This window comes from Macaca fascicularis, chromosome 3, assembly GCF_037993035.2.
Source record: "Macaca fascicularis isolate 582-1 chromosome 3, T2T-MFA8v1.1".
NCBI lineage: Eukaryota > Metazoa > Chordata > Mammalia > Primates > Cercopithecidae > Macaca > Macaca fascicularis.
The window spans coordinates 198,666,530-198,684,142 of NC_088377.1; the positions used below are offsets into that span (position 1 = coordinate 198,666,530).

The window sequence follows — 17,613 nt, forward strand, 5'->3', positions numbered from 1 at the left end:
TGACGTAAGGGGGATCAATGGTTACCACTATCATTTTCAACCAATATACAGATGTTCGCTCAAGGTCTAGGCTTTATTTCTACATAGTAGTATTCACATGAGTTCCGTAGGCTGAATTATTGTCAAAACGAGGACTCTTGAAGGTCGAGCCCAGCTTAGTCTTGACTTCAAAGATGACACAGCAGCCAACCTAGAATCCTGGCTTGCTGCTTGAGTCCTGGAAGTCATGTCTTCTGATGTTTTACAACAAGCCATGTCTCTGAAAACTAAAAGCAGACTTCAGATTCCTCTGAAACAGCGCTGGGTCCCAAGTGTTCCGCACTGTGGTACCCAGAGATGCTCAAAATGTGCTTTCCCTTATCTTTCAAAACCCACCACCAGGAACCCAAGAGGTCCCCACTTGGAGAGTTCCAAGATGAAGGTGTTTAAGAACCACGTTAACCCCAAGTAAAGGCAGCGGATGAAATTATCCATTTCTTTTCCTTATTTTTTTTTAAGTGAGACTACCTTGGCAAATGGGAAAATGACACCAATCATATGATTAGAGAAAATTGTTTTATAAATCCTCCTCTTGAAATTATGTTCAGGCCCCACACGGTAGCTTATGCCTGCAATCCCAGTACTTCGGGAGGCCAAGGCAGAAGGATCACTTGAGCCCAGGAGTTCGAGACCAGCTTGGGCAACATAGTAAGACCCCGTGTCTGTTTTTTTTTTTTTTTTTTTTTTTTTTTTAAAGAAAGAAATTCTATTCAAAAGTATTTCAGACCAAAAGGAGGTCATAAAAACTGTTCATATGATTACTCTATGAGAAAAACATCCCTGTATGGAAAGGGGCACTGAGGATCTGGCACAGAGAAACAAGGGCAGACAGGGCAGTGATAAAATCCAGCCCTAGTTTTCTAGCATGCATTTATGACCTCATGGATATGTCTGTACTGGGTGTTAATAGCCCCTCTTTGTACTTAAAAAAAAATTAGGAAATTAAAGTGAATCTGTGTGCTAATGAAGTCTGAAGTTACAGAATCTAAAAGCCAAGCCTGTAAAGTCTGTAAGGCAAGATCTTTATCATCAAGGATGGGAAGGAAGTCAGTGTTTTAACTCTGTTTAGATCTTGAATATAGCACAGAGGGTGTTTGAAAGATCCTGAGATCCTGGCCTGTTTGGTGGCAGGCGACTCACCTTTGGCACACAGATGAGCTAAGTAGTGGACTGGCTGAGGAAGTAGGGTCCTGGGAATCAGAACATGGAAGGATATGGATGGTGATGTTCGATCTTACTGCTCAGTGACCCAGGCCTTTTTCTCCCTTTTTAAAAATTTTTTGAGACGGAGTTTCGCTCTTGTTGCCCAGGCTGGAGTGCAGTGGGGTGATCTCAGCTCACCACAACCTCTGCCTCTTGGGTTCCAGTGATTCTCCTGCCGCAGCCTCCTGAGTAGCTGCGATTACGGGTATGCACCCCCATGCCTGGCTAATTTTGTATTTTAAGTGGAGTCGGGGTTTCTCCATGTTGGCCAGGCTGGTCTTGAACTCCTGACCTCAGGTGATACGCCCACCTCAGCCTCCCAAAGTGCTGGGATTACAGGCGTGAGCCACCACATCTGGCGTTTTCCCCTTTACTTCCTGTCACTGTCAGTCCATGTTGTGGACACTGTGATCTTCATTTTTCTCTCTCCAGAGGTTTGTTTGTATTATGCTATCAGGATTTTGTTTAGAAAACTTACTTTAATGAGTATTTTTACACTTAATTTTGAGACGGTCTTGTTCTGTCGCCCCGGCTGGGTTACAGTGGTGTGATCATAGCTTACTGTAGCCTTAAACTCCTGGCCTCAAGCCGTTGCCACCCCTTAGCCTCTGGAGTAGCTGGGTCTATCTGGCAACACACCACCTCACCTGGCTATCTGGATTTTAGAACTTTGTGTATTTCATTGTAGAGAAAAGGGAGGTTTTACAATTAAAACTGGTATTCATCTCACCAGTTGGCAGCTCTGAAGCCATTCTCGTGGTTAATGATGTTAGTTTCAAAAGCATAGTTGATTTCTGGGTTTAGAATGTGATCAGTATCCTTTATTCTTTTCAAGATATCGGAAACTGGCACTGAAGTGGCATCCAGATAAAAATCCTGAGAATAAAGAAGAAGCAGAGAGAAAATTCAAACAAGTAGCGGAGGCATATGAAGTGCTGTCGGATGGTGAGTGACACCAAGCTGCTGAAGGACCCTGAGCGGGCATGCCGGAATGCGGAGTGGGTGTTGGGATCCTCCTGAGGGTAGCACAGTATGGACTCAAGTGACTTGTTTTTGATGCCAACTGAATTTTGGGCCCCCGAGAGGTTTTTACTTTTCTTGTGAAGATGTGAATTGATTGAGGTAACCGCGAGTGCTGTGGAGTACCAGGGCTTCTAGTAGTTACTCTTAGGACGGCTGTTCTAAAACAGGACTAGGAACCCGGGAGAGAGGAGGTTGCAGGACTCAGGTCACTGTGCATGTGGCGTGCCTGCCCCCGTTGTTGTGTGCGATCATTCTGACCTCGCTCACCCCCACTGGCTTAAACGATACCGTGCCAGTGGAGTCAGCTTTACTACTTGAGAGGACGTCATTAGTTCCCAAGAAGAGGGGATGGAACATACAGCTAAAATTTAGTTTGCAAATTTCAGGCCTGTCTTCCCCTCCTGGGTCTGGAGCAGAGGTGTTGTATGTTACTGGAAGTCAGATCCATTGGCTTAGTTCACAAATGGGTGAGGGATCAGAGGTCAGCTGTTGCCTAGATGCAGTTGGGGTTCCGTGGGGAAGTAAGAGGCTGTGCATGGGGCCTGGGGTGGGGGAACAGTGACAGAACTGGAAGGCCACACAATGCCCCTGTCTGCTGCAGTGCTGGGTGGCCTGTTGCGAGCAAAGGCCGAGGCATTTACAAAGTTAGGGATGGACTACCAGAACCCTGGAAGTGGGCACTTGGTTAGGTTAAGTGTATCTGCATATGGTCAGGTAATTGGCCCATATTTACAACAAATGTGGGTGTTTTTTTTTTTTTTAATTTTTTAAAGAAGGAAACCAGTTTGAGGCGGAGGTTGCAGTGAGCTGAGATTGCACCACTGTACTCCAGCCTGGGTGACAGTGCGAGACTCTGTCTCCAAAAACAAAACAAAACAAAAAACAAAACAGAAGGAACCCAGCGTAAGCTTGCCACCTTCAACAGCTACCAGCACACCACCAGCCTTGTTTTCTCTGGTGACACTGTGGCCCACCCCCTTTGTTTTAGAGGAAATCCCAGACATTTTACTTCAAAAATATGAAAAGACATAAAACACTGATACTTGAAATCATCTTGAAATGTGGCATTTAAGGTCTTGAACTGTTGAGCTTATTCATTGGAAAGTTTTTTTTTTTTTTTAAAGAGAGAGGGTCTTGTTAGGTTTCCCGGGGAGGCCTTGAACTCCTGGATTGAGGTGATCATCCTCTCAGGCTCCAAGCGCCACTGCGCCAGGCTCGTTCCCTTGGACTTGTGTGCCGGAGTGACAGGAGGGCACAGGCCTCAGTGTTGCCATCTTGTTCTTCGGTTGTTGTTGTTCGTGTGCTAATTCAGTATTGCCAGATTCAGGGTTTTAGGGACTAGTATCATCATTAGGAAAAGTGAGGACCAAAATGAAGCTTCATACTTGATAGAGCAGCTTTAAACTCTCACACTGAGGAGTCACTTGGTTCTTTCGGGAGGTGCGGGGTGTGTGCTTCATATCCTTTTAGGCAGCCCTAAGTGCGAGCTGGAGTTATCTTCAAAACATGGTCATTGTTCTTGCCATGGCACCGGCTACCTGAACCTGCTTGTAAGTGGTTTGCTTATAAGCCTGTTTTCCCATTTTGTGGAATGTGAGATTTTCTTTTACTTTTTACAAATTGAGAAGGAGTCTCACTCTGTTGCCCAGGCTGGAATGTAGTGGCATGATCACAGCTTGCTGCAGTCTTGACCTCCCAGGCTCAAGCGATTCTTCCATCTCGGTTTCTCGAGTAGCTGGGACCACGCACGGGTGGGTGCCCCTGTGCCCAGCTAACTTTTTTGTATTGTGTTTAAAGGTGGGATTTTGCCGTGTTGCCCAGACTGGTCTTGAACTCCTGGGTTTTAAGTAATCCACCTGCCTTGCCTGCGCAAAGTGTTGGGATTACAGGCGTTAGCCTCTGCGTCCAGCCTATGAGATTTTTTTGAGGAGCACAGATGGTGTCATGTCAGAAGTACCAATGCTTCTAGTGTCATTCTTTTTGTTCTGGGGTATAAGTAGTGTTTGGAATGTTAAGTGGGAAGGCTCAGGGGGAGAGTGGCACGCTAGCCCCAGGCCTTGCATCCAGGTGGTCCCTTTTCAGGGTGAATGAGCCTGCAGGGTGTTAGGTTGGCGCCTTTCTGGCACATCTACTTTCTACCACTTGCCTAGGCCCTGGCATGTTTGTTTTTGTGCTGCAGATTTTTGTAGTAAGATGGTGCACTTCTGTGGTTGGAATAATTTTGTACTTGGTCATGTGATTTTAATGTAGCATGTCTGGGCTCTGTGGGCAGTAGAGTGAAAGAAATGATCTAATAGAATTAAAAAAAATTTTTTTTTTTTTTTTTTTTGAGATGGAGTTTCGCTCTTGTTGCCCAGGCTTGAGTGCAGTAGTGCAATCTCGGCTCAGTGCAACCTCTGCCTCCTGGGTTCAAGCGATTCTCCTGCCTCAGCCCCCTGAGTAGCTGGGATTACAGGCATACGCCACCATGCCCGGCTAATTTTGTATTTTTAGTAGAGATGGGGTTTCTCCATGTTGGCCAGGCTGGTCTCGAACTCCTGACCTCAGGTGATCTGCCCACCTTGGCCTCCCAAAGTGCTGGGATTACAGGTGTGAGCCACCGCGCCCAGCCGTAAATACTTACATACTTAATGTCTTTTTTGAATTGTTTTTCAGCAGAGAGGTACAGAAAGTTTTCCCTCTTGCTTCCTTTTGTTTTAAAGAAAGGATGGCCATACTCCTTGAAATTTAATTGTAAAACACTGAAAACTGATTTACAACTTGGGAAATGCCTTTTCTTTTGAATTAAGGGTTTAAAAGGAACTTGGCCTTACTGACCTTTCTTTAAATTTTTAGCTAAGAAACGGGACATCTATGACAAATATGGCAAAGAAGGATTAAATGGTGGAGGAGGAGGTAAGTACATGAGTTTTTTCTTTGAAGACAAATGGTCTTGGCAAGTAAGTTGAGTTTGTAAATCACGAGTCTCTTGGTCAGAGTCTATTTTGTATCAGTAAATAGAGATGCAACCTAGAAAGCATACTAAATTGGGGAGAGGACAGAGAAATTGATAGCATTTAAAAATCTTTTGTGAGACTAGAAGTATATGTTGATGTACTTCTTATAGGTAGGGTACAATTTGTAACCATACTGCAATATATTGTGAACATACACCCTTAGATCAGCACTTGACGTTGTCAAAATTATCTTAAGGGTTTGAAGAGCAGATTTTCCTGAAAAGCTAAAATAATGACCTTGTAGGGCCTATACTTTGTCTCCAAAAGTTCCCATGGTCACTGGGCTGTGACCAGCCTCCCTTGGAATGTTGGGAAATTATTGCTCCAGACCCACTGAGGCCACATGGCAGCTTCTGTGGCTCCAGGAGGCCAGTCGTTGAAGTGGATGCAAATACTCTTGGTTGGTAAACCTTCATAACAAATCATAAAAATGGTGTGTAATGTTACATGCCGATCATGGGTTTAGAGATGTCGAAAAGTAGTCTCAATATCTGCACTCATGTGTCATCAGTGCTGGGCACACTCACTTTCAGTCAGTACAGGACTCATGTTTTGAATTACAGAGAACTTCAGGTTTATGAAATGTTTTTTTTTTTATTAGATCATGATTTGTATAATGTTCTGTCAACAAAGAATTCTTTGCCTACAAAACACCAAAATTTATAAACTAAAAGCTGTGTTGTATTTGTGCAGGTGGAAGTCATTTTGACAGTCCATTTGAATTTGGCTTCACATTCCGTAACCCAGATGATGTCTTCAGGGAATTTTTTGGTGGAAGGGACCCATTTTCATTTGAATTCTTTGGTAAGTTAATCATGTGGGTTGACTTGGTGTGTGTCCATGACCCAAGTGAGGGTGAGGGCTTAGTATGACCTTTCTGTTGAATTAACATTGTGTTTTAGGCTGGGCGCGGTAGCTCGTGCTTATAATCCTAGCACTTTGGGAGGCCGAGGCGGGCAGATCACCTGAGGTCAGGAGTTCAAGGCCAGCCTGACCAACTTGGAGAAACTGCATCTCTACTAAAAATATGAAAGTAGCCGGGCGTGGTGGCGCATGCCTGTAATCCCAGCTACTTGGGAAGCTGAGACAGGAGACACACTTGAACCTGGGAAGCAGAGGTTGCGGTGAACTGAGGTCACGCCATTGCATTGTCGCCTGGGCAACAAGAGCGAAACTCCTGTCTCAAAAAAACAAAACAAAAAACATTGTATTTTGTCTTGAAACTTTGTGTTTAAGGCAGCATTGGACTAGCCTGGGCAACATGGTGAAACCCTGTCTCAACAACAACAAAAAAACCCACAAAAAATTAGCTCAGTGTGGTGGTGTGTGCCTGTGGTCCCAGCAACTTGGGAGACTGAGGTGGGAGGATTGTTTGAACCTGCAAGGTCGAGATTGGGCCACTGCACTCCAGTCTGGGTGACAGAGCAAGACCCTGTCTGAAAAAAAAAAGCAGCACAGGGGCTGTAAAATCTTTTCTCTTCTTCGTCTTTGAAAATTTGTTTTGAAGTTACAACTTGAAAAATTAAAATAATAAAGGGTTTAATGTATTTTTTTTCTTTGTTATGTACGGCCCCAGTTAACTTGCTTTTGCCCTCAGATGAGACAGTGGTAAGGGCATGGGTGCTGGTGTCTTGGAAATGTTGTTTCTCATTGAACAACCAATTTGTGTGTGAATTTGCCACATCATATTCCTGTTAAAATCATTAAGCATCATAGTACTGTTTGCAAGACCTTTCGTCTGTGAACATTGTGTGTGAGGACCGTTGTTGAGAGTTTGCTGAAAGGCACCTCTGGAGCAAGACTGCGGAGGCCTTTGCTGAGGAGAGAATAGTTTTGTTAAGGGAGACAGTGCTGTTATAGTTGCTGTGTGATTGTAGGAAAATGGATTTCTCATCGACAGCATTTCAGTCCTGATGCCTGTTCCTAGGCTTTGGTGTGTGTCTTGGGCACAGTTTGGGTCAGGCACTTTTGTTAGTTGTCTCCTGTTAGTCTTCTCACCCACCAACCACTGGGACTTCCTGTGTGATGCGGTGGGTGACCTGAGAGGTCAGGATTAAACGTGTACTACTGTAGCTGTTTTTGTCTTTTGACTTATTGAGAGGGAAACACATTGTATGTTTACTTCCTTCATTGCCTGGAGCATGGGTGAAGAAACTGACCACCACCTGCAACCCCCAGGAGGGAAAGAGAAGAGCAGTTGTGTCTGCAGATAGTATAGGGGAGACACGTGGAGCCCCTGCCTGCCGCAGACTGTGAAGATTGTGCTTCTTTATAGAAGCATAGTCACTCATATCTGGTAGGTCTTGGGCCTTTTGCATGGTGCAGTTCTTCAGTGTATCTCAAATGGGGATTCAAAGAGGTTGTCCTTACACCTTATTATGGGCTGGGTGGCTTGAAGAGAGCCCCTTTCTGAGGGAAGAAGGACAGTCAGTGGCCTCAAGCATTTTCAGGGAAACTGTAGCTAAGTGGGGGATTTCAGATTAGGGGACCGGGAGACTGGTCTGCTCATTTTTGAAGTGCATTTGCTGTAATCGCTGCTGCCATCAGCAGAAACAGAGCTCAAGAAAGAACCATGTTTACGTCCTTCCCTCACCGACCCTCACAGGCACGAAATCTTCCTCTAAGAGACCGTCTCTGTCTTAAAAATGGCCTTTGCGTCTTGCTGTAGCCTTCAGCAAACTGCATTTGTTGCTTTGCCGGACAGGGCAGTGTTGGGGTTGAAGTCCTGTGTTCTGATCCTTGATTCTCATGGTGACCAAGCGAGGAGGAAGTCCCACTCTTCCAACACCGTGGCTTCTATTCTAGGGCATGTGAGGTGAAAAAGGCTGTTCTTTCAGTGTCTGAGACCGGACGTCTTTTTTTTTTTTTTTTTTTGAGACGGAGTCTCGCTCTGTCGCCCAGGCTGGAGTGCAGTGGCGCGATCTCGGCTCACTGCAAGCTCCGCCTCCCGGGTTCATGCCATTCTCCTGCCTCAGCCTCCCGAGTAGCTGGGACTACAGGCGCCCACAACCGCGCCTGGCTAATTTTTTGTATTTTTAGTAGAGACGGGGTTTCACCGTGGTCTCGATCTCCTGACCTTGTGATCCGCCCGCCTCGGCCTCCCAAAGTGCTGGGATTACAGGCGTGAGCCACCGCACCTGGCACCGGACGTCTTAAACAGGCACTTTCTTAACATTATCATTCAACAGGCCCTTTCTTTCTTTTTTTTTTTTTTTTTTGAGACGGAGTCTCACTCTGTCCCCCTTGCTGGAGTGCAGTGGCCGGATCTCAGCTCACTGCAAGCTCCGCCTCCCGGGTTCAGGCCATTCTCCTGCCTCAGCCTCCCGAGTAGCTGGGACTACAGGCGCCCGCCACCTCGCCCGGCTAGTTTTTTTGTATTTTTTAGTAGAGACGGGGTTTCACTGTGTTAGCCAGGATGGTCTCGATCTCCTGACCTCGTGATCCACCCGTCTCGGCCTCCCAAAGTGCTGGGATTACAGGCTTGAGCCACCGCGCCCGGCTCAACAGGCCCTTTCTTAACATTATTGTTATTTTTAATTCAAAGGGGAAAGTCCCTTAGTGACTGAATTGTAGCCAATTTTTGTTTTCCTTGGGGAAAATAATCTGATACACCAAGTCATAGAGCAATTACTCGTAAAAGTGTAGAGATTTTTTTTTTTTTTTTTGAGACGGAGTCTCGCTCTGTCACCCAGGCTGGAGTGCAGTGACCGGATCTCAGCTCACTGCAAGCTCCGCTTCCCGGGTTTACACCAGTCTCCTGCCTCAGCCTCCCAAGTAGCTGGGACTACAGGCGCCCGCCACCTCGCCCGGCTAGTTTTTTGTATTTTAGTAGAGACGGGGTTTCACCATGTTAGCCAGGATGGTCTCGATCTCCTGACCTCGTGATCCGCCCATCTTGGCCTCCCAAAGGGCTGGGATTACAGGCTTGAGCCACCGCGCCCGGCCAGGTATAGAGATTTAATTAGATATGAGTGAATATGGGAGTTTTTACCTCTAGTCAAGGAGAGAGGTGCTAGTCTTACTGAAACGCTGCACTGTTAAATGCTCCATTTTGCATACAGACCTGCTTTGAGACTAGGTACCCTGTGTTTCCCATGATGAGTGTGGCAGTGGTACTTGTTCATTCCGTTCTTGCAGGTGTTCTAGGTGACTTCCATTTTCAGGCTCTCAGGATTTACACACAGGAGAAGCTGTTACTCCGTGGCTACTGTATGTATGTAGTCACTGTGCAACCTGCTGGCGGCGTGTTTAGTGTAGATGGGCGTGGATGCAGAGCGAGAGCGATTTCTGCCTATTGATGATGTCTTTCAGGGGTCAACACCGTGGTCTATGGCCTGTTACGAACTGGCCTGTTAGGAACAGGAGGTGAGCGGCGGGCAGGTGGGCAAGCATTACTGCCTGAGCCCCACCTCCTGTCAGATCAGTGGCAGCATTGGAGTCTCATGAGGGCACAAACCCTGTTGTGAACTGCACATGCGAGGGATGTAGGTTGCGCGTTCCTTATCAGAATCCAGTATCTGAAACCATCCCACCTCCCGCTCTGTGGACGAATTGTCTTCCGTGAAACCAGTCCCTGGTGCCAAAAAGGTTGGGGACTGCTGTTGATAAACCATATTTACTAGACCTGGTGTATTTTTCATGTGACAAAAAAGTAGTTTAAAATCTGCTGTAAGATATTTCTGAGCTGCACTTTACATTTATCAGAATGTAGAACCCCTGCCGTACTTCAGACCTCCCTCATGATAGGTGGGGAAGGGTGAAGTGGGTGCCGGGTGTTGGACACACGGTATGCAGGTCTGTGCCTGAGCACCAGGCAGTTGCTCATTGTCACGCTGTGGCCAAGGAGACTTGGGCCTGGGGCCTGTGGGTGTGGAACCCGTCCTTCACAGCAGAAGCCCTCCAGGAGAGGCCGTGGAAGCGGATTCAGACACCAGCCTGGAAAGGAATGCTGCCTCTGAATCGGAGGGTACAATCAAAACTGCTGAGGCTAGGTGACTGTTGAAATTTCCAGAATATGGAGCACGTGAAAATGAGCTCTTGTCAAAATGTTAATCAGGAAAGTTAATTAATAGGCAGTGGACCTGTTTGAATTAGGATGATCTCTTTATGTTATTCTTGGAGGACCCTGTTGCTCAGTGAAGTGATGCTCTAAGTTAGGAAAGAAAGGGTACCTGATAATAGTGCCTTTTGATCCCGTTAGTCATAGCAGGCATTACCATCTGGGAAAAGCCTGTGGGTTTAACTTCACAGTTTTATTTATATTCTTGGAAAGCCAAAACTAACCTTTAGGGTTTCCAGAGCGGCCTTTTATTTTAGCAGTGCAGCAAGTTCTTCCTTTGTAAAGCATCACTCTGGTACGAATGATGCTCCATAGCAGTAGAGGGGCGTCCTGTGGTGTGTAGCACCGAGGGAAGCAGACTTTTTGGAGGAAAAATGAGTGCATTGAGGATAGTAACCTGACTTTCTGACGTGTGATTAAATGATGGTGGTGAGTCAGTCATTTTACTCTCCCAGGGTGTGAGGAAGTGGCCAGTGAGGACTTGGAGCCTAGTGAGGAGTTAGTGGAGCTGCCCGGGATGGAGGAGGCCACAGAGGACAGCCCCAGTGAAGAGAACAGTGAGGCCTTGGATGTGATGATATCCAGTGAGGACCCGGCACTCCAGTGAGGGTGAGGCCTGCATAGGATATAACTGGGGTCTGGGTGAGTCCCTCAGCGAGGAGCTGGAGCTCATATCCAGCAAGGACGGGGCCAGCCCTAGGGGCACAGAGGAGCTCAATGAGGAGTGCGAGGAGCTGCTGAGTGAGGAGGAGCACAGTGGTCCAGAGCTGGGGCGCTGCCGGCACCACCATAAAGTGTCAGGGAGCTGTCCTGGCTGGACTGACTTACAGGGTATCTAGAATAAAATGGTTTCCTCTAATGCCTTGATACTGTCCTTGGTCAGATGACCTCAGCTGCCTCAGAGATAGAACTGAAGAAGCAAAAGAGGGAGGTGGCAGTCCTGAAGCACTGGCCAGGCATCACTAGAAGCCAGAGCACAGACCCTGAAGGCAGCCTTTGGTCTCTGAGTTTGATCTGTATCACAAACCCGGGGCTTAAACATCCAAAACATATCATCTCCTAGTCCTGGAGGCTGTCGGTGTGAGACCCAGGTGCTGCAGGGCTGGTTGCCTCTGAGGTTGAGGTGTGTCCTGTCCAGCTCTGAGGTGTGTCTTGTCCCGCTTCAGGCCCCTTCCCAGCTGTTCTTCTCTCTGCGTTTGCAGATGGGTGGCCCGTCCGATCTTCACATCATCTTCTTTTTTTTTTTTTTTTTTTTGAGACAGAGTCTTGCTCTGTCGCCCAGGCTGGGGTGCAGTGGCCGGATCTCAGCTCACTGCAAGCTCCGCCTCCCGGGTTTAGACCATTCTCCTGCCTCAGCCTCCCGAGTAGCTGGGACTACAGGCGCCCGCCACCTCGCCCGGCTAGTTTTTTGTATTTTTTTAGTAGAGACGGGGTTTCACCGTGTTAGCCAGGATGGTCTCGATCTCCTGACCTCGTGATCCGCCCGTCTCGGCCTCCCAAAGTGCTGGGATTACAGGCTTGAGCCACCGCGCCCGGCCTCACATCATCTTCTTTGAGTCTGTCTCTGTGTCCATTGGATTCAATGTTTTAGAGACAGGGGTCTCACTATGTTGCCTAGGCTGGCCTCGAACCGCTAGGCTCAAGCAGTCTTCCTTCCTCAGTCTCCCAAGTACTGACTACGGGCATGAACCACTGTGCCCAGCCACAAGTTCCCCCTTTTCATAAGAACATCATTTATATTGGATTAGTGCCCACTGTAATGATTTCATCTTAACTTGATAATCTATACAGAGCCTATTCTAAGTAAGGTCACATTCACAGGTACCGGGGATTGGGATATCTTTTTTGGGGGGCATGATTCAACCTTTAACATCGTATTTCTAGCGGGTAGATTTTTGGGCTAGTCTTTGAAATTCACAGCCAAGCAGCAAATTTTGAAAGGTGAAAGGAGGAACCTGTAAAGTTAGACATGTGCCCCCACCCCCAGCTCCGAGACAGAGTTTTGCTCTGTCACCGAGGCTGGAGTGCAGTGGCACGGTCTCAGCTCACTGCAGCCTCTGCCTCCCAGGTTCAAGCGATTCCCTTGCCTCAGCCTGCCAAGTAACTGGCATTACAGGTGCCCACCACCACACCTGGCTAATTTTTGTATTGTTAGTAGAGATGGAGTTTCACCATGTTGGCCAGGCTGGTCTCGAACTTCTGACCTCAGGTGATCTGCCCACCTCGGTCTCCCAAAGTGCTGGGATTACAGGTGTGAGCCACCATGCCTGGCCAGAGTTAGACATGTTAATGAGAGCTAGAAGTTAGGGGTCAAGTACAGGCATGGGAGTGGCACAGCAGATTGGATCAGTGTGTGCTGGTGACCTGGACCCACTGTCATTGCACAGCGCTACAGCAGTTTGTTTGTAATGAGTGTTCTTTGATTACTTAAGGACAGAGTTCATACGCATGCACACCTACACACAGGTCACTTAGAAAACGTTAAGGAGTCCTTTAAAATACGCATAAAAATCACATATTAAGCTGGGCGTGGTGGTGCACCCCTGTAATGCCAGCTGCTGGGGAGGCTGAGGTAGCAGATTCCTTGAGCCCAGGTGTTCGAGTCCAAGCTGGGAAAAATAATGAGATGCCGTCTCTAAAAATTTAAGAAAAAAAGATTAAAAAACGAAACCGTGATGTACAAGACTGGTTTCTGGCTAAAGTTGTTGGAACTATCCTTGTGTGTAATTTCACATGGCCATGAAGCAGCGGGCAGTCCCACACGCTCTTCCCCTCATCTGGTGAGTTTCTTGGAGACGATGCCAAACCCATATATGGTTGTGTGCATATTTGAGAACTCCTCATGTCGAGAAAGAGCTGGTTTTTGGAAGTATCTCTTTTTTTTTTAGATGGAGCCTCACTCTGTTGCCCAGGCTGCAGTGCAGTGGTGCGATCTTGGCTCACTGCAAGCTCCATCTCTCGGGTTCAAGTGATTCTCCTGCGTCAGCCTCCCAAGTAGCTGGGATTACAGACATGCGCCACCATGCCTGGCTACTTTTATATTTTTAGTAGAGACAGGGTTTCTCCATGTTGATCAGGCTGGTCTTGAACTCCTGATCTCAGGTGATCTACCCACCTCAGCCACCCAACGTGCTGGGATTACAGGCGTGAGCCACCGTGTCAGGCCCTTCATTTCTACTTAAAATTATTCTGGCTAGTGAGGATGGTGCCATGTTAGTGATCTGCAGCTTCTTCTGTGCTGTTTTTCAGTACACACTTGGTAATTTTAGGACCTTTGTTTCCTCTGATCTCCTTCCTTAAATAGGGAGAGGAAATGGTTCCCTGAAACGGTCATTTTGAGAATTTTCTTTGCTGTGAGAACTGAGGCTCTGGCTACCCCTCTAGAAGACTTGAGCCATGCCATAGGAGTTTGTGTGCAGTGTTTCTTTGGTGGTTCCTCCCCTGCATTTTGTGGTGTTGGTCTCCCTCGCAGGTCTTTGTATAGTGTTTGGTTCACATTGTTGGCATGACAGTCAGCTGAGCAAGACGTTGCGTGAGTCCTTTGTCGGTTTGTGGGTTTTCGCATCATCTGTTTCCAGTGGGATTTTGGTCCCTGGTGAACTTGCGGACAACTCCAGAGATTGAGATAGTTGCCGTGTCTGTAGTGCTCCCAGGAGGAGATGTTCTGGGACTGTAGGTGCAAGAGGTAGGAAGAGTGGTTTAAACTTGAGGCTGCAGCAGAGCTGAGACTGTGTTGGGCTTTGACAGGTTTAGGGAATACCAGCGTTTATAGGAAGTATGATGGTGTAGGGGACAGTGAGGTGGAGTGTGTGACGGTGGAGGACAGATGAAGCGGCCGTCTGCGAGTAGGGCTCAGAAAAGAGCCCGGAGCCTGCTGCTGTTCCGGTGGTTTCTTCCCTGAGGAATGAGGACTGTGGTTGGGAGGAGGCCCGTTCCTCCTGACGCCAGGGTTCCTCGTCTCACGTTGGCCTTCTTGTATTTGAAATAGAATAATTTGATTCCAGTGTATTGTGGATTCTTTGACTTTGATAGATTTTTGTAACTTTTGGGAAACAGATTGCTCTAACCAGACCTAGGATGTAATTAGAAATTATACTTGTAATACAAAACGATTGTATGGGAAGCTGAAAATAGTGGTGTTCATTTAACAAATCTGGTGTGCCTGCTGTTTAGTGCCAGGCACTATTCTAGGTGCTGGTTCGGCAGTGGAGAGAAACACTGAAGCCCTGTTCTCAGAGTGTGCAGTTCAGGGCAGAGCTCTGGTCGTGTTCTTCATTTACTGCCATTGCATATTGTACTCCAGATTCCTAACAGTTATGTTATTTGCTGCTTCAGAAAATGTGAGTGACGCCATCAAAACACGCAAGTTGTAGTAAATGAGTGCCTGGTTTTGAGAGGAGTTGGGAGAGCAGAGGAGTCTGTGTCTTTCATGCTTGGCTTTTGAATCTCAAGCGTTTCTCACTTTTGAGGGTGGCTGTTTAGGTTTTAGCTTTGGAACTTCAGGAGAGAGTGATATTGTCCTTTGTTTGAAATAGCCATGATGCTTTTTCAATTTTGTTTTGCTGTCATCTTTTTGTTCCAGCTTTTCTGTGCACTTGGGGAGTTGACAGTGAAATCATGACAGCAGGCCTCTCCTGGGCCGTGGGGTGGGGGTGTGCTGAGGAAGGGCGAGCTTAGTTCTGCCCTGCACTGTGCTGCTGTGAGATGAAAGCGGTTGGTGGGAATCCCCTTCGCTTTGTTGTTGTTTTTTTTGTTTTTTTTTGTTTTTTTGAGGCAGAGTCTCGCTCTGTCGCCCAGGCTGGAGTGCAGTGGCCTGATCTCAGCTCACTGCAAGCTCCGCCTCCCGGGTTTACGCCATTCTCCTGCCTCAGCCTCCGGAGTAGCTTGGACTACAGGCACCCGCCACCTCACCCGGCTAGTTTTTGTATTTCTTAGTAGAGATGGGGTTTCACCATGTTAGCCAGGATGGTCTCCATCTCCTGACCTCGTGATCCGCCCGTCTCGGCCTCCCAAAGTGCTGGGATTACAGGCTTGAGCCACCGCGCCCGGCCCGCTTTGTTGTTAAGCTGTTCCTGTTCGTCAGGTTCTCATGCTTGGTAAAGCTCAGAGAAAATGTGTGGGTTTAAAACATGTTCTCCACTTCCTCAGTGTTTTTCAAGTTTGTATGTGTGTAAATGTTTGTTACATGTGTTTTGTGGTCAGTTTTCTCACACTGTTCAATTCATTGTATATATATTTTTTGTTCATACATTTGTGACTGTTCTTTAGATTGTTGGTTTAGGATCTCGTTAATGTTATGGGCCCCTTCGTGAATTGGTCTTAGTATTCCTCAGGCAATAGCATGGTATTGCAAAGTTTTAAAGAAGCTCTTGCTATACGATGCCCAGAACATGGAAATGAAGAGAGTGTCACTGAAGAGAGTCGAACTGCGTAAAATATTTAAAGAGGTGTATTCTGAGCCAAATATAAGTGACCATGCTGGTGACGCAGCCTCAGCAGTCCCGAGAACATGTGTCCAAGTGGTCAGGGTGCAGCTGGGTTTATACATTGTAGGGAGGCATGAGACATCAATCACATCACACCTGTAATCCCAGCACTTTGGGAGGCCGAGGTGGATGTTGAGGTCAGGAGTTTGAGACCAGCCTGGCCAACATGGTGAAACCCTGCCTCTACTAAAAATATAAAAATTAGCCAGTTGGGGTGGCAGGCGCCTGTAATCCCAGCTACTCGGGAGGCTGAGGCAGGAGAACTGCTTGACCCGGGAGGTGGAGGTTGCAGTGAGCTCAGATCGCGACACTGCACTCCAGCCTGGGTGACAGAGCAAGACTCCGTCTTGGGGGCGGAGAAGACATTTTTTGGCTCAGAAAGGCAGGACAGCTCAAAGCAGGGGGCTTCCAGACTGTTGGTGAATGAAAACATTTTCTGGTTGACAATTGGTTGAGTTTGTCTAAAGACCTGGGTCATAGAAAAAAAATGTTCAGGTTAAGATATGATTGTGGAGAAGGTTCCTTTGAAGTCTCATAGTGACTGCCCTTAGAGACAATAGATGACAAATGTTTCCTTTTCAGACCTTTAACATGTTCTAGACTTTGAGTTAATCTCTTCAGGATTGTGAGGGCCTGGAAGAAAAAGATATAGCTATGTGAATAGACTCTTGATAGATGCACATTTTCCCCCACAAAGGATGGCTTTGCAAGGACAATTTCAGATGGTTTGTAGGACACGACTCCCAGGCCCCTTAGGAATTTGGGCAAGATAAAAAATCAGAACTTAGTCCTCAAGAGTTAAATCCTAATGCAGTCTGTTTCAAGTAATGTTTGTACCTCAGGATACAAAGTTAAGGTTTGAAGACCCATGTAAAGAGATGCTTCTAAAGATTGATGAGCATACATGTTTTGCTTTGCAGAATCTGCATGAGTCTAGAGAAACTGCCAGTGGGGGAGAAACGTGTATTACAAGGAAGGTGCTCAAGACTCTAACCCTCACCACTGTGGAGGCTAGCCAGTAAAACCCGTCAGAGCTGGAGCAGTCTCCTCCTCTGGGGTGGGGTGGTGTGGGGTGGGGATCCCCGGCCCCCCAGGTGATTGGATGAGGCTCATCCACATTAGGGAGGCAACCTGCTTTACCAGTCTCCCGATCCAAATGCTAATCTCATCCAGAATCACCCAGAAGGATGTTCGGCTCAATATTTGGGAACTCTGTGCATGGATGGCCCAGTCAGCCTGAACATGAAATCAACCACGTGTCCATCTCTTGTCAACTTGGCACCCATATGCATTTCCTTAACTCAGGCTTAATCTTCAAGTGAAGACAAGAGCAAGGTCATAGCCACCTAACATGATACCACTATCCTACAGACAACCAAAAGCGCACTAGCTGCTTGCCTAGTGGAGGTCACGTTCCCCTGTGATACTTATGGTTCTACTTGATACGGGGTAACTTAATAGGCAGTATGTGTATGTTACGTAAGAGGATAAGAGGGAAGAAAACTGATACGTGCTTAACTATAACATACATAGACTATATGTGACAAATACTGGTCACAAAATAAGCAGGAAATACTCCAAGCATTGATGGTCCTCTTTCCTGTAACTGATTCTGTGGACACAGCCACTTTCTTCCACTGCCCATTCTGTGGTCCTGTGCCTGCCTTAAGCAAGCACCTCACTGGTTGTGGTTCTTTCTGTTGAGGTAAAGTAAAAAAGAAGTCTATAGCACATTTGATTAACAAGTGTCTTAAGATTTATTTCTAAAGTATAAAAGTATGATCAGTATAATCCAAAAGTAATAACA

The 17,613-nt window shown here is 46.9% G+C and overlaps 1 protein-coding gene across 4 annotated transcripts in view; it reads left to right on the top strand.

Annotated features, from left to right (window-relative positions):
• Window positions 1-17,613, top strand: part of DNAJB6 (DnaJ heat shock protein family (Hsp40) member B6) — an 84,029-nt gene that overhangs the window by 25,180 nt on the left and 41,236 nt on the right. For all 4 annotated transcript variants that reach the window (XR_006696649.3, XR_010585985.1, XM_005551282.5 and 1 more), the window contains exons 3-5: window positions 2,078-2,187; window positions 5,101-5,160; window positions 5,955-6,065. Coding sequence is in view for 2 of the 4 variants with exons in the window: in XM_005551282.5 (XP_005551339.2) it covers window positions 2,078-2,187; window positions 5,101-5,160; window positions 5,955-6,065 (281 nt within the window). In the remaining 2 variants the exon portion in view is untranslated. The remainder of the gene's footprint in view (window positions 1-2,077; window positions 2,188-5,100; window positions 5,161-5,954; window positions 6,066-17,613) is intronic.